The 22,428-nt window shown below is 46.2% G+C and overlaps 2 protein-coding genes across 3 annotated transcripts; both read right to left on the bottom strand.

Moving 5' to 3' along the window:
• Positions 1-1,385: 1,385 nt before the first annotated feature.
• On the bottom strand, positions 1,386-16,642 carry SMAD4 (SMAD family member 4). Of its 2 annotated transcripts, XM_068665816.1 has the most exons (12): positions 16,265-16,642; positions 12,020-12,385; positions 10,930-11,104; positions 10,470-10,499; positions 9,098-9,313; positions 7,301-7,420; positions 6,952-7,062; positions 5,470-5,520; positions 4,682-4,865; positions 3,504-3,672; positions 2,798-2,936; positions 1,386-2,155 (listed from the first exon to the last, which is right to left on the bottom strand). In XM_068665816.1, the coding sequence occupies exons 2-12, from the start codon at positions 12,266-12,268 to the stop codon at positions 1,944-1,946; spliced, it is 1,656 nt and encodes a 551-aa protein (XP_068521917.1). In that variant the 5' UTR covers positions 12,269-12,385; positions 16,265-16,642; the 3' UTR covers positions 1,386-1,943. The 2 variants fall into 2 exon arrangements, with proteins under 2 accessions (XP_068521917.1, XP_068521918.1); XM_068665817.1 differs by lacking the exon at positions 7,301-7,420 and having other exon boundaries at positions 16,265-16,638.
• A 1,231-nt stretch (positions 16,643-17,873) lies between these two features.
• Positions 17,874-21,516, bottom strand: ELAC1 (elaC ribonuclease Z 1). The gene is made up of 4 exons (XM_068664769.1): positions 20,630-21,516; positions 20,357-20,530; positions 19,047-19,511; positions 17,874-18,469 (listed from the first exon to the last, which is right to left on the bottom strand). The coding sequence occupies exons 2-4, from the start codon at positions 20,511-20,513 to the stop codon at positions 17,985-17,987; spliced, it is 1,107 nt and encodes a 368-aa protein (XP_068520870.1). The 5' UTR covers positions 20,514-20,530; positions 20,630-21,516; the 3' UTR covers positions 17,874-17,984.
• Between the last annotated feature and the right edge of the window lie 912 nt (positions 21,517-22,428).

Genomic DNA, 22,428 nt, shown 5'->3' with positions numbered 1-22,428 from the left:
AAGAATATTTAAAAAAAAGGATATTTCAACCGCCTGACACGATGTTTGGATTTCTTCTGGTGTGGAGCGCAATTTCTTGATTCTGATGAACTCCTCTGATGCTCCTGGCCATCCAAATACTGTCGTCGTCCACCGAATCAAGTTTCCTGTTGGGAAGCGTAACCCTGCTACGTATTTTCCCTGGTTAATTAGAAATTTCTCTAAGGATGCAGTCAGAATCCTCTGATTCAGGCATTCCTGAAAAGCTGCAGCTGCGCTGACAAACGAGATCGTTAGGAGAGAAGGGAAAACGAAAAAGGTTTTCAACTTAAGGCTTCGAGGAAAGCGAACGCTGATTTTTCCAAACATCAAGAAGACAGAGAGAGGAGAAGAAAATGGGATTTCTGTAGGAATTAGTGTGAAGAAGTGTTCATATTGAGAAAATTCATCCAGTTCTGGGCATCGCTCTGGTGTCATCTGTCCTCTGTGCTGTGTTTGTGGAGCAGAAGCACCGACTGCCGACTCCTTTCCCAAAAATTTCAGCACGTGGGGGCAGCAACACCTCAACGCTGCGTGTCACAGCCCCAAGAAAGAGAAATCCTCCTGTAGGGAGAAGCAGGGGAAGGAAGAAAAATTGGACTCGCTTCCTGGCAGACGTCAACCCCCACAAATTCCTGCTGCTGCTGGGCTGGCGAAGGAAAAGTCAATCCATCCTTCAAGATCAACGGTTCCAAGGTGCAGAATTACAGAAAAAAAGCCAACTGGATTTATAAAAACTCAGGGTTTTCATAGTTTTATTTATACTATTAACTAGAGAGAAAGCATACATATTGTATCTGTCATACAGTCAATACATTTGCATTTTTTTTTTGTTTGTTTTCTACTATAAATTCTCTATACAAAGTCATTGCCAATTGATACGGTCGTTGATGGCAGAGGGCTTAAAAGAACCGAGAGGTATAAAAACAGGTTTGCCATCTTGCCCTGAGTGGAAATGGTGAACGGATACAAAAACTGGATCCTAATAAACGATCGATGTCATTTCGCACGTGATCGAATGGCGGATGCGAGTAAAAAGAGTCGCGCAAACTTTGCTTTTGTGGCGTTTAAAAGACCTGCCAAGTGGCACGCGAGTAAAATCAGCGGTAGTTATGAAAATGTGTTCCTGCCATCAGGTTCTCGTTCCGCAATTTCCGTGGCGCCTTTGCAGAAAGGGTATTTCGTGATATTTGAGCTGAGTGCCAGCACTGAGAGCATCCGTTTCTTTTTAGTGTTTTAAAACTCACGTGTCCATAGAAATAAAAATCTAAGATCTCTTTTTTTAAAAACTAGTGAAGGAAAAGCGACGTTTCTTTTCCTTGCTATTTTTAATCAATGCACGTCTCATCCCTCACTTTTTTTTTGCCTTTTTTTTTTTTTTTTGGCAGCTTCTACCTTTTAATCTGGAAAAATCATACCGAGATAGGCGACAAAATAAAGAAAAAGTCTTCCGGTAACTCTTGTTCCCTAAAAAGAACATCCCAAATCAGCTGGAATTTAGTTGCTGTCACGTAAATAATTCTTAGAAGGAATTTTCAGATATAAATATATATATAATATATATTCTGCATACAAAAGGCTCCTGTGAGGCTTCTCACCCAAGAGGCCGTGATAGAGAAGGAAAAGGTTCAAAGGGCACAACCCCAATACTGTAAGGTCTCTCTGTAAGGCGTTTCCCTTTCACTTCAAGCCCTGAGCCACGTATCATGACAATTAAGTTCTGAAACATAACTGAAATCCGAATTCTGCATGTTCAGGTTCTTTCTGCTAAGAGCAAGGCGGCAAACACATTTTTAAAACCCGGTTTTTCGAAGATTAAGCAGAACAAAAAGTAAAATATATCTTCAGGTTATAAACAAGAGTTGTATTTTACAATCCACCAGCCTCACAACATAACGGCCCACAGCAGTGCAGCAGAGGGAATCTCAGTCTAAAGGTTGTGGGTCGGCGATAGGCATGGTATGAAGTACTTCGTCTAGAAGCTGGAGGGCACGGTGCAAGTGAATTTCAATCCAGCACGGTGTCTCTTTGATGCTCTGTCTCGGGTAATCAGGTCCCCAACCTTTTACAAAACTCATCCTGAGTATGCACAAGCGGCGGAGGTCATCCACACCGATTCCAGCAGCAGCTGACAAACCTAGAGAGGAGAGATTTCAAGTAAGTGTTTCAATTAAATGTTTGCAGACACGCTTTTTAATCACTTGTTTGTTTAGCCATTCCTGTTTGCTTTCTTGCTTCTCCACATACCCGTCCCTCTCACCACAGCCAAGGCCCATCGGTATTTCTAGGTCTCTATCACCACAGCTCAGCAATTATTTTGCCTTTCTTCCCAATAAGTTTTCTTTCTCATCGTTCTGCAATCTTGAAAGGGTGTTAAAATACAAAAGGAGTTGGATCTAAGAGTGTCAGTTGTTACTCCGACTAATAACAAGCTGAACACAGCTGGCAAGCTTCAAATCACAACCACGTCTGGAAGAAAATTTAAATACTTTCCCCAAAATGCCTTCAGTATTTTGGAACGTAGCTGGAAAGCTCCGTTTGGCAGCGCAAGGAATCCAAAAGTGGCCCATAAAGCAGCCCGACACACCTAAGTACTCACCATTTAAAGAATATTTAAGTGTAGTATCACGGAAATAGAATTTAGCAACTCAGGAAACTCAAAAAGCACCATTACAACCTCCTCCTCTTCTCAAGAACCTTACAAATTTTAAGTCTTGCTAAAAGCTGAGTTTTTTTCAAAAAAGAATAAAAAAGCAGAGCAAGCAGTTAATTTACTTACTAATGGCTGGGGCTATTCCACCTACTGATCCCGGGCCGGGGATGTTTCCTGCTACTGCTGCAGCTTGAGCAGCAGCGGCGGCTTGAGCAGTGGCAGCCTGCTGCTGCATCTGACGATGACACTGGCGTAAATCAAACACCTTTAAAGAAATAAAAAAAATAAATATCAAACTCTGTAGGTTTACCAAAATCAACGAAGGAACAGAGTCCTCAGCTCCCACCTCCAACAAACCGGAGCTCTCTGCTCTCCAGAATAAATTCGTCAGTCGCAGGCTGATGAAATCCCGATTTTTATTAAATTCTGGGATTTCCGGAAAATAGGCACGCAAATAAAAAGAGATGCCAGCAAGTCCAGCTTCACTTTGTCAGGCTTTACCCATTTTTCAAGAATATGCTAAATTTTTGGCAGCAGTTAATTTAAAAGATGGAGATTGCTTGACAAAATACGAAATCAGTTACTTTGACGGTATCTGGAGGATACCTTCCATCAAGATGACTTTTTAAATGACTCTAAAGTGACTTGTCAAATGGATTTTTTCCCCTAAAGATGACTTTTTAAGTGAGGTTGACGATTCTAAGATGATAACGAAGTCTCTGATTCCACGTTTGATTTATTTCAGTGCCTCACAGCTTCCCTACGATGTGCAAGAACAGAAAGCACGCTGCTTCCCCCCCCCAAGTTTTCCTCGTGGAGCATCCAAACCAACCTTTATGTATGCACTTGGGTAAATCTTGTGAACAGCATCCCCTGGCGCACGCCCTGCTTCTCTGTCCAGGTAGTAGCTCTGAACGAAGACCGCGTGGTCACTGAGGCATCGAACCCACACGTCACCTTCTCCTTTGCACTCCAGCTGCACCCCTTTCCCTATGTGCAACCTTGGAAAGAAAAAAAAAAAAAAAGAAAAAAGAGGTTGAATGCACCTGTGTTTGTAAGCTATAAATCAGCACCTTAATAAATAAGTCCTAAAACAATTCTCCAGGAGGCTACGAAGCCCTGATTTACATTCTGGAGGAAAACCACACGCGCTCCATTCGTACGAGGACTTGAAACCGTGGTTATTATCGTGAGGATAACAGAGTGTGCGGTTAGGCAAAATCTGGGAAGTCAAAAACCATCTGTAACGCCCCGTAAAGACATATGGGAAACACAGAATGCAGAAGCGATGGCACTCGAGCAGCACGAAACCCACTCGCTGACAATACGGAGCTGGGATCCCAAACACATTCGGGGTTCTGTTCCCAAGTGTGAAAATCCCACAAGTGCTCCCTAGCACGGAAAGCGACTCCGGGCGCATACACAAAGCCACATTTTAATGCGGAACTGCGTGCTCGTTTGGATCCCGCCGCAGCAATCTAGGGCTTTGATTGTCACAATGCAACAGCTTGGAAGACACGGGTCTTATTCCTTATTTTATTCCTTTTCTTTTATTCCTTTTCACTCCGAAGAAAAAAAAAAAGTCCTAAGATCAGCTCTCTGGGCTTTCACATCAAAGCCTGGCGCACGCGTGGTGAGAATGAATGAAAATTCCAGCTAGCTCTCCATCAACCTTCCTTTGTTCCTTTGACAAATGTATATTTTGCAGTCAGTTCTCACATCGCTGTGAGATGGAGAGCTCATTTTCAGCTCGCATACAGAATGGCACGAGTTGCTAATTTTATCCTGGAAGGCACAGCCTTTGAAAGCAAGGAAAAGCAATGTGCTACGAGGTCCTTGTCACGCAGTTGGCGTTCTGAATGCGTTACAGTAGCGGGCTAAAAACCATGCTCTGCTATGGTTAATTCAGTTTTAAAAAATAAAATGTTTTTAAAGGGAGCCACGTGCTGAAAAAACAAAAGAAAATATCAAATATCACCAGCAGCTGGAGCTTTTTGGGGTGCAGAATACCTTGCTCTCTCGATGGCTTCTGTTCTGTGCACGTTGGAAAGCTGGCCCAGGCAGAAGCGGTCTCCTCCAGAGGGATCCACGTAGCCATCGACGGTAACGATGGGACAGCTCGAAGGGACCTTGAACGTCTCCCCGACTTGCACGTCCATTTCGAAATACGCAATTGAACACCAGTACTCTGGAGCTGGAGAGACAATTAGCTGGGTGAAACGCGCAGAAACCCCCCAAAAAACGTTACAGGCAGGCTTTCTGCAACCATTTTTGTCATTCAGGGTAACGCTGCAAGTTTAAATAAGCAAGGAGAGGCAGAGAAACCCTGATCCCTTAAAGGCTGCCACTGAAACCCAAGCACTCAAGCAAGGAGCTAAAGAACATCGTGATTTTGTTTATGTGTATCAGCTGCTCAAGGGCTAGCTGGGAGCAACTGGCTTGTCAAAGCTCCTGCAAGGTTTGCTGCCTGTTGCTCTCTCCAGACACCTTAAAACCTGAAGTTCCCCAAAGTTTAAATTGCTCTGAGCTCCTTTAAGTTTCTTCATCTTCGAATAAATACTCGTGTGTCTGAGTGTTATGTCATTATTAATTTATATTAATGTCTTCTGTCATTATTTCTAAAACACAGAGGTCCAAATTCAAAAGAAGGCATCATGAAGTGGTTCCTCTCCTTCTTTCTTCCCCTTTTGAATCCCTCCCACTAAATTCAGAGTACTTCTTATATAAAAAAAATGCAAATTCAAAACAACTTTGTTAGCTTGAACAATCCTCAGCATTCTATTTCAGATTTTACTTACCAGGATGATTTGATATAGGAGGCTGGAATGCGAGTTCGTTGTGAACTGGCCCTTGAAGAGAAAAGATGCAATTTGTTTTACACGAGGAAAAAAAAATAAATAAAAGATCTTTCTTAACCTGTTTTGGGAGAAAAAAGGACTTGCGAGGATGCCACATATTCTAAATCTCAGGGATAGCTGAATGAAGAGGCCAAATCGAGAAAAAAATGCCCACAGAATTACACATTTAGGTGTTTTTTTGAAAATTCAGAGAGCTCCACTAGCATCCCAGGAGGGAAGGCTGCAGTGTAACACTTCACTGTGCTGCTTGAGCCAGCTCCAGGAGATAAAAGGAACTAGATGTCGTTAGGGAGATGTAATACAAATAGGACTTCGGCTCCACATGTGGCCACAAATCAAGGAAGGAGAGAATCATTTTATAGAGGTACGTGATATAAATCTGTCAGAAACCCAACTTCATTAGCTCCTCATTCACAGAACAGGTTGCCCAGAACGCTACGGAGTCAACTAGAACAAACCCTCCATGGAGATGGGGAAAAAAAAATCCCAGGGAATTTGTTCTCTAAAGAATAAATAGTGAATGTGGTCTCGGTAAAGGCCAAGTCAATTCTTTCCTCTTTTATAAACTAACTGGCTTCCTCGCAGGCAGCAGAGGACAAGAAGAAAAGGCTTCGATGTAGTATTATAAGCAACGGCAGCTTTTGCAACAAGATGTCAAAAACAAGCACAACGCTAGGAGGTGTCAAAAGATGCGACTTTCTGAAGTGAGAAGAGGCAGCAGCCAAGAAAAGCTGTGTGGTACCACCAGCCAGTTACCAACATTAATTATGGAAAGCTACATTCGCACACAAAAAACATTTATAGAGTCTCTGCAGCACCGGTAAAGTTCTTAAATCTTGGCGTTTCTGACAAGTAAGGAGCGAAATGAGGTGGGATCCTAACAGAGCAATAATGAAATTTGCTAACTGGACCTAAAACAATTTTTCTGATCAAGATACGTTGACTTTTCAGCTTTAATTCACATTATTTTCTCCCCTCTCCTAACAACAAATATATATATATATAAATATATAAAAATAAAAATAATATATCCAGCCAGAAACATCCATATTTTGAAGGAAAAACAGATCCAAGCAGCAAATTCTGAATCAGCTTCTGGCCAAATGTTTTTCCACAGCGGAAACATTTACTCCAAGACTGCAAAGTTTTCTAAATGATGGTTTTAGAAAGGAAATGCTTTTTGTTAGATATGGCAAAGCATCAAAAGTATAGGTGGGATCTGTGTGAATTTTTAATCTCTGCTGTTTTAATTGAGGAAAGTACAAGGAGTTCTTACATTTAACTGTCAGAATATATTAAATAAAGTGACAGTGGTTCTATAAAAAAAGACACGGGGGTAAAAAAATCAATCACAGGTGACCCAAACAACCATTAAACCAAACTGAAAATGAAGAACATGACTTGAAAATCCGGAACACTTACAGTAATGTCCAGGATGCATAGGTGGGTGATGCTGAAGATGGCCATTCTGGTGGTGAGGTATGGTAGGTGTGTAGGCTGCCGTTCGACTTCCAGTCCAAGTTGTAGTACTATCTAGAGAAAAGAAAAAAAAAAGAAAGAAAGAAAGAAGAAGAAGGAAAGAAAGAAAAGAAAGAAAGAAAAGAAAGAAAAGAAAGAAAGAAAAGAAAGAAAAAAAAGAAAGAAAAAAAAAAGGAGCGGTTGGGTTTTAAGGGAGTTTTTCTGCATCTCATTTCTACATCCTCTATTTCTCCTCAACATTTGGAAACCGCTTTTAGAAAGCTAAGAAGAGCGCAGGCAGGTGTATACTCACTGTGATGGTAAGTAGCTGGCTGAGCTGTAAACCCATTCTGCTGAGTTCCTGGCTGAGGCCCTGAAGCAATCTGTAAGAGTCCATCACTATGGCTACCTGTCAATATACTGGGAGGTTGACCTGGTAAAAGAACACACTACCTATTCGTCAACGTTCCACAAGTTGAATGCAGAAGAGCTCAGCACTACTGGGGAGGAAAACGCACCCAACTCAGGGCGCTGCAATACACAGTTCCTAAGAGTTTGGTTTCAGATCTTTTTTTTTTTTTTCCACCCACCAGAGCGTCGTAGGAAACTGGAAGATGCTTTGCAGCAGCTCATTTTGACTCTGAGACACCCTTATTTATTTATTTTTTTAGGAGAAGTATGCAGAGAACTGCTTTAGCAACCACATCTTTTTGTTCGCATCTCATTTTTCAGTCTGAAGGGAAAGAAGAGATGGCAAAGGTTTTATCGAAGAACTTATCGGGAGGAGATTTGGGATGAATCCAAAGATTTGGGATGAATCCAACAGCGTGCTCAATAAGTTGCTGATTTTCAGCAGGTTACAACTACTGTTCCTAGGGAGGACACTTCAATCTACGTTCCTCCAAAACATATTGAACGGTTTTTTTAAAAATAGCACTGGAATACATCACTGGACTCCTTCCTCAGAAACTTGGTTTTGTGTTTGTTGTTGGTTTTTTCCTCCCAAATAAATTTTCTAAGCTTTAAGGTAAAACTACAGGTATTTCAGAACAGGATTCAGTAAGGCTTCAGCTCAGCCATTAACACTAAACTGATCAGCACTCTCCAACTGGTCCTGCTAGCGGAGGTGAACACATTGAAAACTTGTCCTAAAACTTAAAATTTTGGTGTTTTTTTATCCTGTCCACTTGGTACCAACAATTACAGCAACGATGAGAAAAAGTTATGGAGTGTAATACAATTAAATCACCTATCCTTTTTTTTTTCCTGCTGGAGATAAATACAGACATCAAATCTCAAACTGTTTTTAGGTTTAAGCAAAGAAGTCCTTGCCTAAAATTAAAGAAGATAATTGCAACACCACGTCACCCTGATTTAAATTAACACAAAATCCATTCCATTCACACAGCCTTGATATTAGAGTGATGAAGAGCAGGTGGAAACCCCCTCCCACTTCATGGTTCCCCCACATTAGGGCCGCAGGATGTTGTGTAAATAAACAGGGCCTCCTAAACTGAGGAATGAGCTTGGATGTTGGTAAAGCAGATCTTCCACTCATAGCAAGAAAATCTTCACCGCAGCACCCTTCTGGACTCCTGAATGCATTAATCAGGGCTGCAACTCTGGTACATTGGACCAATTTTAAGAAGTCATGTTAAAACTGGAAGATAATTTTAGTGGAACTCTAAAAGAATTGCCTGGAAACATCTCTACACTGCCCCCCACTAGTAAGTCTGTTGTTCCACTTGCTGTTGTAATAAAATATTAAGGTTCTTCCGTTCCTGTAGCATTTATTCCCCTAACAGCCACACTTTATCAGTGGTCAGCAGTTTAACATCGTGTCATTGAACCTTTGGAGCATCCAAAACAGTCTCCCAACATTCAGGTAGTGTCCGTGGAAAAAAGACAGGGTTAGCAGGCAAACTTATTCAAACTACTCCGCGACTTAAAACCTTAAATTTTAATACTTTTAAGACTGCCACTCGATTTAACAATGCAGTGTGGCAGCAGCACGGGTCCAAAGCGAGATGTGCTTTGGCAAAATCGTTGGTTATCCCTGAACTTTCACGTTTTTATGGTTTAGGGTTGCGTATAAGCTCAATGATCTTACTTGTTGAAGCCACAGGAATGTTGGGAAAGTTAGTGGTGCTGGTAGTGCTGGCCTCGGTGGGAGCTAACATGGCTGGGGTGCTGTAAGGCTCCGTAGATGCCCTGTTACTCGGCGGGTGCTGGATGGTTTGGACTGAATGTCCTTCAGCTGAAGACAACGACGGCTGCGCCTCGTAATCGTGAACGTATTCGTCTTTCACCAACATGCTTGATGGGGCTGTGAAAAAGAGAACATTTAAACATGCAAAGCAAACTTATTTTCAAGATTTAGCTGCAATTTGCGCTTTTCGAGTGCAAGTTTTTTACTTTCAAGCAGTAACAATGCCAATGAAACTACCAGGGGAAGAATTTAACCGATATAAATGTTTCTGAAACACTGAGAGAAACATCTTTAAATTACAAATAAGCACTGGACGGCAAAGTAAACCACTTATTTCATTCAAACTCCCATCAAAATTGACTAGAAACAATACACACCACAAGGAACTTACTACCATTTCCACCAGAACTTGTTTCTATATATCCTTTTGAGCACATCCAAGTAAAACTCTTACACTAATTTCCTTGCTTGTTTTTAAAGCAACCCTAAATATATTAAAATCTGACTGTAATTTTTCAGTTTCCTGCTCCAAAAACAGCAGCATGACAAGGAAACAGGTTAAGTATTTAACTCTTGGCTAGTAGGATTCATTTTCCAGAAGACACTGCTAACACAAATTAGCAGAGATGAGCACTAAGTTAAAAAAAAATTAAAAAAAAAAATCAAACTTAAAAGCTTTTGAAGTCATTTTTGCTCATTTTCTAATAATGTGCTAATAACATGGGATTACTCAAACTTTATCTTTGAGTTTCTTCTGGAAGAAATAATAACATTTTTGAAATAAAGCTGTTATCAGCTGCACAATCTGACTTCTGAGTAAGATCCACTGGACATCTGATGTCCAATTTCTCTCAGTTTTCAGCGAGGTAACAGCATCAACTGCTTCATTCCACTGCATGTTAATGACAACGTGTCTTATTTGCTAATCTGACCACTTGCTTGTTAAACTGCTTATTAAATAAGCATCCATTATAGCCAACGCAGCTAATTAGTTAATTATCCAGGTGTACTTCTTTCATTTTGTTGGGGTTTATGAGTTGCAGGCAATGGAAAGAGAACAAACCTGCAAACTGTGCTGAGGCTTCTAGTTAAATTTATCAGCACACTTGCCTCTCGTACACTACGTAGTTTGTTTTCCAAAATTGGAGAGAAAAAGCCATTTTTGTCTGCTCTTTATCCTCCCTCCATGCATAGAAATAAATCATGTGCATTTTGAAGCGTATTTAACACAGTTTGTCCCAATAGAAATGTGGCAGAAAACAGAACTGCTTACCAGAACTCTGTAGTGTCAGTCCTGAGAGATCTTTAAAAAATAGAAAGAAAAAAAAAAAAGGGGGTGTGTGAGGAAAATTATAACCTTGAACAGTGTTTGAACATTAATTTTATAAGCCTTTACAAATTGATGTTATAGATTATTGACTACGTGATATACTCTTCCCCTCCATCACTACACAACTCCCCGTGCTAAATTATTTCTAGAATATACATTAACTGTCTGTGAAGCAAACGAAGGCTCGACCAAAAGCCACAAACTGCTCTTTAACATTGGAAAAAGAGGTTAAAAGAACGATCCCATCAAGCAGATGTACAAAACCACACAAGAGTGATTTATAATCAGATCATTAACAGCGAATATTCTAACGAGGTCTTTATTTTCTACATTCCACAGGCAAAAAAACATTTCCCATTTCATTCCCACCACTGTTCCATCCCGAAATCCAAAGGCTACTTACCGATGCCAGGCGATACTACACGCTCATAATGGTAAGGATTTACACAGACACTGTCACATTTTAAGTCAAAAGCATACTGACAATATTTAACATGCTTGAGTTCATTTTTATGAAGATCGGGCCACCTCCAAAGACGAGCGTAAATCACATGAGGGAATCCCTTGCGACCGGCCACCTAAAAAGTTAGACACAAAAGGTGAGTGGGAAAGGAGCACGGCCTTGCCTTTTTACCGAGCGAGGAGCAAAGCTGGGGGAGGACAAACACAACCTGTCTCCGTTATCAAAATACGAGGGGGGACAAAAAAAAAAAGGGTGGTAAAGTTTACTCAGTTTACTCAAGTTCTGTGCTCAACGGGAATATGCATCTGGTTTTGCTACGGTTAAATCAACACCGTGGGTTTTAAGAAAAAAAAAAAAAAGACTGCGTCCAAAATGGCAGAAGCAGAGTTTGTGCTTAATGTCGTGTGGATGTTCACCTTCCCCACCGTGGCTGATGAAAGGAGCTTTGCCCCCAGAAGAAGAGGACCGAGGCGCTAACCTACCCCCGGAAGGAAATTTCCAAGTAGCAGAATGCCAATCCGTCAAAGTGACAAAAAAAAATAAAAATAATAATAAAAAAATAATAAAATGCTTCGAGGGTAGACAGCGAGCTAGCCAGCAAACACGACATCTGTCCTGGAACGAGGAAATCGCAAGCCAAGCTCGGCAGGTACTGAGTACTGACGACATAAGGCTAACGTACATCCTCAGTGCGGCCTCCTCGGAGTACCTGAGCAAGGGATCTTAGCTCTTTCTTCCCACTGCTGACCAACACAGAGCGAACAGAAGCTTGTCGGGAAAATACCGGGATCAACAGCCGAATTTGGGAACGTGACCCTGGTTTTGTTTTATTTGATTTGTATTTTTTTACTGCCACACACACACACACTCGTTTAGGACGGCTGATCCACCGCCTTCTGCTCCTTTTGGGAAGAAAAACGACAACAAAAAAAAATCAACTACGCTTCCTCAACACGCTAGGATCCTGCGTCACTCACTTTTGCTCCAGCTTCGCTAGGAGGAAAACATCTGATTTGTCACTTGTACTAACCTGAAGCCTCCCATCCAGCGTTCTCTGTATTGTAACGCACTTGCTAGGATGAGCTCCATTTGTGGTTATAGCTGTAATCAAAGAATCCAATTCATCTTTTTTCTCCTTTAGCTTTTTAACTAAACTTTCAATTGCCCGTTTGGCAAAAGTTTCACTCTCTCCACCTTGGCGATGGCACATCAAGCTGTGAACAATGCTCAGACAAGCATCATTACTTGTTGGCGTGTTAGTAATAGACATATTGTCCATTTGTCACAGCTTTCTCTTTCAGATCAAATGTCAGTTTTGGGGGCTGTTATGATTCTCAAGCTGATGAACAAGAGATGATCCAAGTTAAGTGTTAGATGTACTGTCTCTTGGTAAAACCTAGGAGGAAAAAATAGCTACATTAGAATTGTTTCTTTAACAAATTGCAGAGCATGTTTCTAAGGAAGCCTGTGGCTTTTTTTTTTTTTTGCTTCTTTTATTTGCAAGCTAAGTGCGGGATATTAAAAGCACATCAGGAAAAAAAAAATCTCTATCGCTTGTCCCGTGATAGCTAAAACATGCTTAAGACACTGCCTGCACAGGTTTAGAAATGAGATTTTTGGTGTTTTTTTCCCCTAATAACAGCGGTTAAATATCCATGTACACGGAGGGTGTACATCTAGGAAGGCAGGAAAAGGAGGAGAGGGGCTTCCATCTCCTACGCTTTGCACCGGGAGGGTGCAGCCAAGGAAAAACATCGCCTGGGAATCCGGGGGGCGCTGATTCCACCAAAATTCAGAGAGCTAAAAAGCACGAATGCAAACCAGAATCGCCTGTCGCCCTCCTTTCATCCTCAACTCCAGTCAGCAAGGCGCTGACTTCAGACTCGAGCAAAAAGCTGCCCGGCAGCTCAGCTCACTCTGAATTAACCCTGCTCGTGTCTTTGCGTTCGGGAACTCCAGGATCTCTCTCCTCGGTTCTTTCCAGCTCCTTCTGGGTCAAGATAAATCAAGCGAAGTCGCTGAGAGCCTGTTTCCAAATGGGCTCTGTCAAACAGAGCGGATTTACTAAAGGTACGGCAAGGAGTGAGCTCGCCCTTACGCCTTTAGCCTTTCAATTTTGTTTTAAAGAAGCATTTGCAGCGCTTTCTGGTCCTCGTGGCACTCTCCCAGCTAGCAGACCTCCTCTTTTCCAAGTTATTTCCTGAAATTAGAAGAGCTGGCCTGATTTGGGGGATTCTACGTGAACTGATCAGTGCCTTACCTAGCCCTTCAAGTTCCTCCCTCGGTGCTAGTTTTTTTTTTTTTTGGCGCTTGGACTCGATAAAGCCTCTTTTGAAAGTCAAGCCCAACCTGCCAGTCCTTCTCCATGGCAACCTGCGCTCGTAAGAAAGCCGGCAAAGCTCGCCAGGACATCGCTCGCCTTCGATACGAGGCGGCATCCCGGAGAGACACGCGGAAATAAGCAGGAATAAGGGACTAGATAAAGCTAGCAGCCCCAAAAAAAGCCTTAAATAAGCACTTAACCCCAGGAACGCAGCTCCACGCGCCTCGAACTGGGAAGAATTTCGCTCGCTGGCTTGCAGGGGAATAAAATCCGGCAAAAACAAATCCTTCTGGAAGTGGAACGATCTCCAGAAACGTTGAGTCACCCCCCCCCCCCCCCAGCTGCCACCGCACTCAATAGGAGCTTCTGAGGGCTCAGCACTTTTCGGAAAGCCGGGCCACTTGTTCGGGATTTGCGACGCCGCTGGGGCGCAACTGCGGGGTCATTCGGGAGCCTGGCTTACCAAACCCTCCCCCCCCGGGGTTAATCTTGGGGTTTTGAGCCCCAAAAACCTGGCATCTATTGAGAAATGAGGTGAGATTTCTCGGGAAGCACATAAAGCGTTTAAGAGCTCCCCTCCGGTTTGGGATTCCGTTTTTGGGATGATGAGGAGAGGGAGCACGAAGAAAAAAGCAGCAGGAGGCAGCGCTGGAGCGAAGCTCCTGGAACGAGACCCGAGAGGAGCACGGGAGGAAAAGGCACCAAGTGCTTCACCCCACCTCAAGGAAAGTCATTTAACTTGGAAAAAAAAACATATTAAAGGCACTCTGCGTCCCGTAACGCAAAGGGGATCCTCAAGGGAGGAAAATAAAGCAGCTAGGATGGCCAAAAAACACCTCTGATTATCCCCTGCAAACACGCCCCTGTCTCAAAACCAACCCCAAACCACGACCGGGACGCCGCACGCTTACGGAGATGACACGAAGGAACACGAGCCAGCGGTCCTACAACCCCACAGAGCTCGGGGAAGAGGGTTAATCCCGGCCCCACGGCGCCCTGACACACTACCCGCCCCGTTTACAGTAGGGTCGGAGCCAATCGCGGCCGCGGAGGGCTCGAATTCCCCCAGGAACTCGGGCTCTAAAAATGTGGCCGGTCCAAATGCCACCGGATAATGACTTTAAGGTACGGGCAGAAGGCCAAAAACCACCCCTCACCCCTCCGGGGCACTTTTGGAGCACGTTTTATCCCGTTTTATCCCTCGTTTTCACTGCAAAACCGCTTCTTTTCCAGCCCCGAGAGAAGCGGAGAGCCTGAAGGCCGTTTGCTGGACGCATCACGCCATTCAGCGGGGTGATGAGGAGCGACTGAACGGCAATTTGGAGCGTTTTAGGTGTTAAAAGAAAACATAAAGTGGCGTTATTTTTAAAAAATCAAGTGTTTTCTTTCCGTGTGTATGGATATTTATAAAAATACACGCGCTTTGCAGCCGTGGCACAACTGGAAGAAGCGTTTCCGTGCAGGTGGCGGGGTAACACGGGGCTTTTGGGAAGCTTTTGGTGCTGAAACGAAGCAGCCTCGTGGGCAAGAAGCTCCCGAAACAGCGGTGAAAGCCCAGAAGGGCGACAAACACCCCAAATAACAGGGTGAGGGGACCCTCTGGGGCCGGGGGCGTGAAATAAACGCCAAAAGCACTTCAAATCCTAACCATCAACTCCAATCAGTCCATTTTAAAGCAAGCGCACGGCTAGAAAACAAATAAATAAATAAAATAAAAAAACCCACGAGCCTCTATCTCTTGCTGGAAGAAAACTTCCAGGTGTTTTAGGGTTCCAGGTATTCAAGGAACGACGGCGGCGGCGAAAAAAACACCACCCTGGCACCTCTCTGCCGGCCCAGCACGGATTTTAAATCCTGTCAAAGGTGCACCCTGCATCCCGGCTTCCCCTCCCCTCCCTTTATTTATGTTTTTTTTTTTTAGGGAGAACGTAGACAGCTCAAAAATCTCTTTTCAATACAGACTTCTGTACGGTCAGAGAAAGAAGCACGAGCCGAGGAAGGGAAGCAAATTCCTTTCCAGCTGCTCTGTCTGAGCCGCCCAGCGGGACTCCGTGCCCGTCCCCCTGCCTAAGAGGGGGTGAAGGAAAAAGGGGAAAGAGCCCTGGTGCAGCAAGCTGCAGGTGGCAGGGCCACAAAACCCCGGCTGGGCTCTTCCTCGGAGCATCCTACAAGCCCCATCTTCCCGCAGGAGGCTTCCCTCGGCGAGGGCAAACAGCAATTTGCCCGAACCTCACAAACAGAGGCAACAATTGCGGCCGAAGCCAGCAACACGAGGCGCAGGCACCGATTCCTCCCTCTCGGCCAGCGGTTTTTTGTTGGTTTTTTTTTGTGTTTTTTTTTTCCGACGCCCCGGCACTGGGGCGCGCGGGGTAACGTCTGCTCCTCGCTCGCCGGGATAACGTCCTCCGCGTTCGAGAAAAAAAAGAAAAGAAAATAAAAAATAATCAAGGAATAACTCCGGGGAAAAGCCAGCGTGGAAAATGCCAGCCCTGAGCCAAAGCTGGGGGGGTTTTTTGGCGAGGTTTCCGAGGTGGGCAGCCGGCGTCCTGATGTTCGCAGCGGACCCTGAAGCTTTGTTCTCCTCGCTCCCAAGTCGGCCGCCCATTGTGCGAGGCGAGGCGTGAGGAGCCTTCCAAAGCTCCTGGTGAGGAGGAGCTGAGCTGGAAAGGGGGGGGGAGCAGGCGAGAAAACTTTCTCCCAACCCGCTCGCAACCAGCCAAAAGCCCCAGAGCTCCTTCTCGGGGTGAGGAGAGCCGGGTAGGAAGGATAAATAAACCAGCAGCTGAGGGAACGGCGCTGCCAGGCCTTGCTGAGAGCTCCCACAGCCCTCAAGGGGCCCAAGGGGATGAAGGGGGGGGGGGCAGCGAGGCTCTGAGGGGAGCCAAGGGGGGTGCAGCCCCCTGAGGGGTGCTGAGGGGGGGGCTGAGCGCTGCTGCCGGGCGCGGATGTTACCTGGGGCCGCTCTCCAGGCTCGGCCGCGCTGCCGGGGCCGGCCCCGGTGCGGCGGAGCGGGGCCGGGCCTCGTCCTCCTTCCTCCTCCTCCTCCTCCTCCTCCTTCCTCCTCCTCCTCTTCCTCCTCCTCAGCCGCCCCCCCCCCCCTCCCAGCCCCGGCCCAGCCCCTCCCCGCCCCGCTCCTTGGCGGTGGCGGCGGCGGCTCTCGAAGGGCAGGGCAGGGCCGGGCCCGGCCGCCCCGGCACGGCCGCGGGGCTGAGGCGGCCGTGAGGCGATGGCGGCGGGCGGGCGGGGAGGGGGAAAGGGGAAAAAGGGAAGAAAAAAAATTAAATAAAAAAATTAAAAAATAAAAAAGGGAAGGGGGAAGCCGGGGTTATAAAAGGGGGGGGAGGGGAAGGGGGGGGGGCGGCCGCGCTCCGGCCGCTCGAGCTCCGCCGCCGCCGACACGTCCGGGCCGCCCGCTGCGCATGCGCCGCATCCGGGCACCCGCCGGGCGCTGAGGGGATGGAAAAAGGGCGGGACCGGGAGGGGAGAGGGGGGGGGGGGAGGGGGGAGCGCTGAGGGGATTTGTGGAGGGGAAGGGGGAAAAGGGGGGAAAGGGGGAAAAGGTGTTGGCAAATGGCCCCAAAATGGGAAAAGTGCACGACTACAAAGCCTCACAAGTGTAAAATCGCCCAGCTAGCAAACCCCACAATTGTGAAGCCTCACAACTGTAAAACGCCTCAACTGCAAGACCCTACAACTGCAAAACCCCTCAACTGTAAGACCCCTCAAAGCCCCATGATGGCAAAACCCCACAACTGCAAAGCCCCACAACTTCAAAACCCCCAACTACAAGACCCCAAAAGTGCAAAACCCCTCAACTACAAAACCCCTCAACTATAAGACCCCACAAAGCCCCACAATGGCAAAACCCCACAACTACAAAACCCCAGAACTGCAAGACCCCTCAACTCCATAGACCCTAGAAGTGCAAAGCCCCACAACTACAAAACCCCACAACTGCAAAATCCCCCAACTACCAAACCCCACAACTGCAAAACCCCACAAAGACCCCCAACTGCAAGACCCCCCAACTGCAAGACCCCTCAGCTGAAAAAACCCTCAACTGTAAGACCCCACAATGGCAAAACCCCACAACTACAAGACCCCGCAAGTGCAAAATCCCCCAACTACCAAACCCCACAACTGCAAAACCCCACAACTGCAAGACCCCACAAACGCCAACTACCACCAACGAAACCCCACAGAGGCAAAACCCTTCAAATGTAAACACTGCAAACACAAAACCCCACGTGTGAAACCCCAGGACGTGCACAGCCCTTCAAACACACACCCCATAAATGCAAAACCCTGCGAATCCAAGCCCCACAAATGCAAAACCCTGATAATTCAAGCCCTATAAATGCAAAACCCCATCGAATGCCACAAGGCACCAGCGGACGACGCTTTTGGGGCCGGTGCTGCCGCCTTTGGGGCATCTTTCCACGGGGCAGCCGCCTTTAGGGGCGACGTTTTGCTTGTTAGGGTTTGGCTCATTGCTCCCCTACAGCCACGTACGCTCTTTATTGAAGAAAATGGGAAGAAGACGGAAAAATTATACACGAGATTTAACTTTCCAGCTCAAAACCTGCCAAATTTGTGCATTTTTATTAGGAAGTTTTTCTTTCTTTCACCTTTCAGGAACCCAGAGAAAGGGAAAAAAGGCTCAAAAACGCGTTTAATGCTCATTTTTTTCAAAAAAAATTGACTTTTTCATGGGGATTTCGAGTGTCATCAAGTCCTCGGCCAACGCGACCTCTTGGCCATCCAACGCCGCCTCCGCCTGCCTCTTCAGCTGGGTGATATCGGCGTCCCCCTCGCCGAGCCGAGCTTTGTAGCGCTGGCTGAAATGAGTCAAAACCAATTTTTTAGCCCCGCACAGCTTGGCGAAAGCAGACGCCGCTTTTGGGGTGCTGTGGCCGTGCTCTTTGGCCTTCTCCTCCTGGGTGTCATCCAGCGTGGCTTCGTGGATCAACAAATCGGCTTCGCGGCAAAGCTCCGCGGCTTCGTCCCCGACCGGCCCCGAACAATCCCCTAAAATACAGATTTTTCGGCCGGGCACCGGCTCTTCTAAGACGTCCGAAGGAGAAATGGTTCTGCCGTTCTCCAGAACGAGGGAAATTCCGTTCTTCAGTTTCCCATACGCCGGACCTGGCTGAACTCCTGGCAAAGAGAGGCGAAAAAAAATCATTTAGGACGAGATTTGCTGAATTTAGAGCCGTCTTACTGAAAAAACACGACCTCGGTCTAAGCAGCACTCGACAATTCATCTAGCTCGTACAAAATAAAGCGCGTGTAACCCTATCGGGAAGTGCTTTTGAAGAAAAGTTACGTTCTTCATAAGGAAATCAATAAATTCCTGCAAAACGCGCTGCCGTTCCTTACCTCGGCAAGCCACAGGGTGCTTTTTAAGCCTTTCTGAGCTTGGTTATTCCTCTCCGTACCAGAACAGGCTGCGATATTAACTGGAATTGGTGGTTTTTACACCAATTCGGATTGCTGCCTTGCTATAAATGTATAAAAACCTCTACTAGAAAACAGAAGATCGAATCTGAATGGATTACAGAGCGGCGCAGCAGCCCTGATTTAATGGAAACCCTACAAAGGTTGTCAGAAAAAGGTTTCAGCTGCTTAACCCCACAGTGTTAGATTTGCTGGAAGCTGGAGTCATGAATCTTGAACCTTTACGCCTTTAAAAATCAATTAAAAAGAGGAAAAATAAGTAGTAGTAGGAAGTTACCAAGGTCTTTCAGTTTTTCTACATTGAGTTTCCCAGGCCGGGGCTTCTCTTCCACCACGAAGCCGAAGGAAGGCACGCGGTGGAAGAGGCGAAAGGCTTTCACCACCAGCTGCTCGTTGTCCACCAGCAAGTAGGAGTTTTCCCCGGGATCCAGGTGGAGAATTCTCCCCTGGGCTTCCCCGGGAGATATCTCGTCTCTCAACAAAGAAAAATCTTTAAATTCTTCTGCAGGGCACTGGTCCCGCGTAGGGACGAGCTCGTGGACAATGTAGGGGAACGCGAGTTGGGAGTGGGAGAGCTCCATGGTCCTCCAGATGAAGTTTCTCAGTCCGATCGGGCCGTAAATATCGACGGGTGGTTTGTTGGGGTCGGGGCTGCTTTGGAGGCTGAGGGTACACAGCAAGCCAGGAAGCCCAAAAAAGTGGTCGCCGTGGAGATGAGTTATGAAAATCTTGGTTATTCTGCCTAGGGATCAGGACAAAAGAGGGAAAAAAAAGGTAAAAAATAAACGAAAAACGTATTTAGCATGGGAAATGATCTTAAATAATACAAAAAAAGCATCCAGTTTTGATTTCAAAGGGCTTTAAAATGCAAGAACCTCGCAGTCCCCTCCTGATTGGTTTTCAGATGGAAAAACTTCGCGGCCCAGCTGAGTTTGTGGGTGTCCTTTGGTGTCCAAGCCTTTTGGTGGCTTTTTCTCCTTCCGGGGAAGTCACACTTAAATTAAAACGACACCACAAGCAGAGAGATTATTCCAATTACCCTGTTCCTCATTAGGGTAGCCAGTTTATGCTTTCCTCTATCACTTCAGGTGCTCTTTTCTGCAAAGCGGGCAGCCACCAGAATGTGCAGCATCTCCCCTGTCACAGTTTGTGGACAGAAAGAGGTCAGGGAACCAAAAAAAAACCACAGTTTTTGCATGACTGCAACCCTTGGCAGCTGTTTTACCATTTTTAACATGTGGTAAAACTACACAATAAGAAGGACCAAATGTCTTTTGGTTTGGTTTAAGGACCGTTTAGTAGCGATCACTACTTCGGTCTGTTCGCTTGCACACTAAATCTGTAGTTTAAAACCAGTCTCTGCTCACTGCAAAGCCGAAGAAATTAATTCAGGAGAGCTTCGTTCAGAAGAGTTTGGTTCTCAAACACAATTCGGCAACGCGGAGCCATGAGGGACTACGGCACAGCAGGTTCAGCAACCTCCGCCCATCCACAGATGCGCACGAATGTTTAGTTAAGTATTCGAGTAACAGGAGCACGAAGGGCAGAGTATTTCGCTTAGATCTCAGGAAATTTTTCTACACTCACCTGCTTTCAGGTGGCTTTTCATCAGCTGGGTTTGCGTCCCCTCCCCGCAGTCGAAGAGCCAGCACTCGCCTTCTCGCCGAAGCACCAACGCGGACGCCCCCCTGGTTGGAGAGGGATACGCTGAGCCCGTCCCGAGGAACGTTACATCCATCGACATTTTAAATGTCTCGATACCTGAAAGAGAGATTTTTAAGTCACCGAGTAGATGTATTTATACTGAAAAACCACCAAATGTTGTTCTTTTAAGGGAAGGCGCCTGACATATTTGAGTACCTTATTTTCAGGTGCGTTCCCACTTCACCTCAGCCTTCAGGTGCCTCGACAGTGCTGGGGGGTGAAAGAGCTTCAAGCTGTCGCATCCCCAGGAGGCAGATTTACAGATTTCTCTGCCTTTAGATAAGGATGTTGTGGGGATTAATCCCTCCAAAGCTGAAAAAAAAAAAAAAAAAAAGAGAAGAAACCGGACTGGGGCCTTACGCCCTGCCTTTGTACCCTCCCAGCAGCAGCAGGCAGAGGCAGGGGGAAAGGCAGGGAAGCTCAGATCAGCTTTCTCGATAGGCAGGATCAAAGTTTAATCATTTTTCTATTTTATATCTGCGTGACGGGAAGGTTTCAAAGCCCGCGCCCGGCGCTGCCACACGGCGCTGGCTTCGCTTTCTCCTTTCAACCTCTCGGCGCCTCGCCCCGGCTGGCTGGCGTGAAACAGCATTTTCAGGAGTTTCAGGCAGGAGAAGGCCAAAAAATAATAATAATATATATATAAAAAAGCCGCGGTGAGGGCTTTGAAGGTTCCTCCGGGAGCAACGCTACAGGTAGGGCAAGTTTTAATTAAGAAAATCCGCCGGAGCGGCGGCCAGCTCCCAGATGGGACCGCCTCATGCGCGGGGAAGCCGGGCTGCGTCTCCGCCGGCCGTCCTGAGGCTTTTCTGAAGCGAAAATGAGGGAAAAACGGGGTTTTTAGGGCCGTGTGGTGACCGGCTGGTGGGGGAGGGCTCAGCCTCCATCCACCCGCCCTCAGCACCGCGGCCGTAACGGTAACAAAATGCAAGCCACGACCACAGGAGCCACCAGGCGACCCCCTCGGGCTCCCCTCAGGCTCCCCTGGCTATTTGAGGTCCCTTTTGTCCCGTTCCCGGCCCCATTCCCGTCCCCTTTCCCGGCCCTACCCGTGCGGGTGGCCCCAGCGGCGGCAGGCGGAGCCCGCGCTCTGTGGGGCCGGGCCGGCGGCGGGGCCACCCCCGGGGCCTCGGCGTGAGGAGAATCGCGCCCCGAGCGCCAATTTTGGGGGTTTTTGGGGTTTGCCCAGGGCCAAGCGGTGTGGCAGCGGGCTCCCAGTGGGGTTTGGAAGCTGGGAGCTGTGGGAGCGGTGGTTTGACGCGATTCCCGGCCCTGCTTGTGGCAGCCGGCGGGCCGCGGTTTCCTCTGAAGGATGCAAACTGCCAGGGGACACACACACAAGGATTTTTCTCCTCATCTTACACATTTCAGCAATAATCCTTACAAATAGTCACAAAAATGTGCCTAAAACCTGGTAATTCACGTCAAATATCCCCCTCTTCCCCCCCCAACCCCAAACACAGCGTCCCAATCGAGCTGGTGGATGCCACAGCCACTTGCACCTAAGACTTGTTTGGTTTTATATATTTTTTTTTCCTGTTAAAAAACACCTAAAGATTCTTCAGACCCTTAGAGGCTTCAGTGTAGAGTGCTGTGAAACAGGCAGATGTTCCAGAAAAACTTTTGAGAGAAAAATTTTAATCACTTTGCTCACTATCCATGTCCCTGCTTGGTCCCTTTTGTCCCGTTGAGGGACAAAAATCAAGCAGACTAAAGAAAAAATAAATAAAAGTAAAAAAAACGTGGGAGATTTGGGTGATTTCTACATAGGTCAAGCATTATTGTTGCAGAAGAAACAAAACCAAATATAATTTAGGCAAAAGGGAATGCGTTTTACTAAGAAAATAGAAGAGCAGAACACACATTTCAATAGAATTACAGCGTAGAAAGGAGAAAAAAAAATAAACAGGTCACATTTAAATACAATTTTAGTTTCAACTAAGCAATAACCCTCC

This window comes from Anas acuta, chromosome W (assembly GCF_963932015.1).
Source record: "Anas acuta chromosome W, bAnaAcu1.1, whole genome shotgun sequence".
NCBI classification, from domain to species: domain Eukaryota; kingdom Metazoa; phylum Chordata; class Aves; order Anseriformes; family Anatidae; genus Anas; species Anas acuta.
The sequence above is the reverse complement of the archived record's forward strand: the minus strand, read 5'-3'. Positions and strand labels throughout refer to the sequence as shown.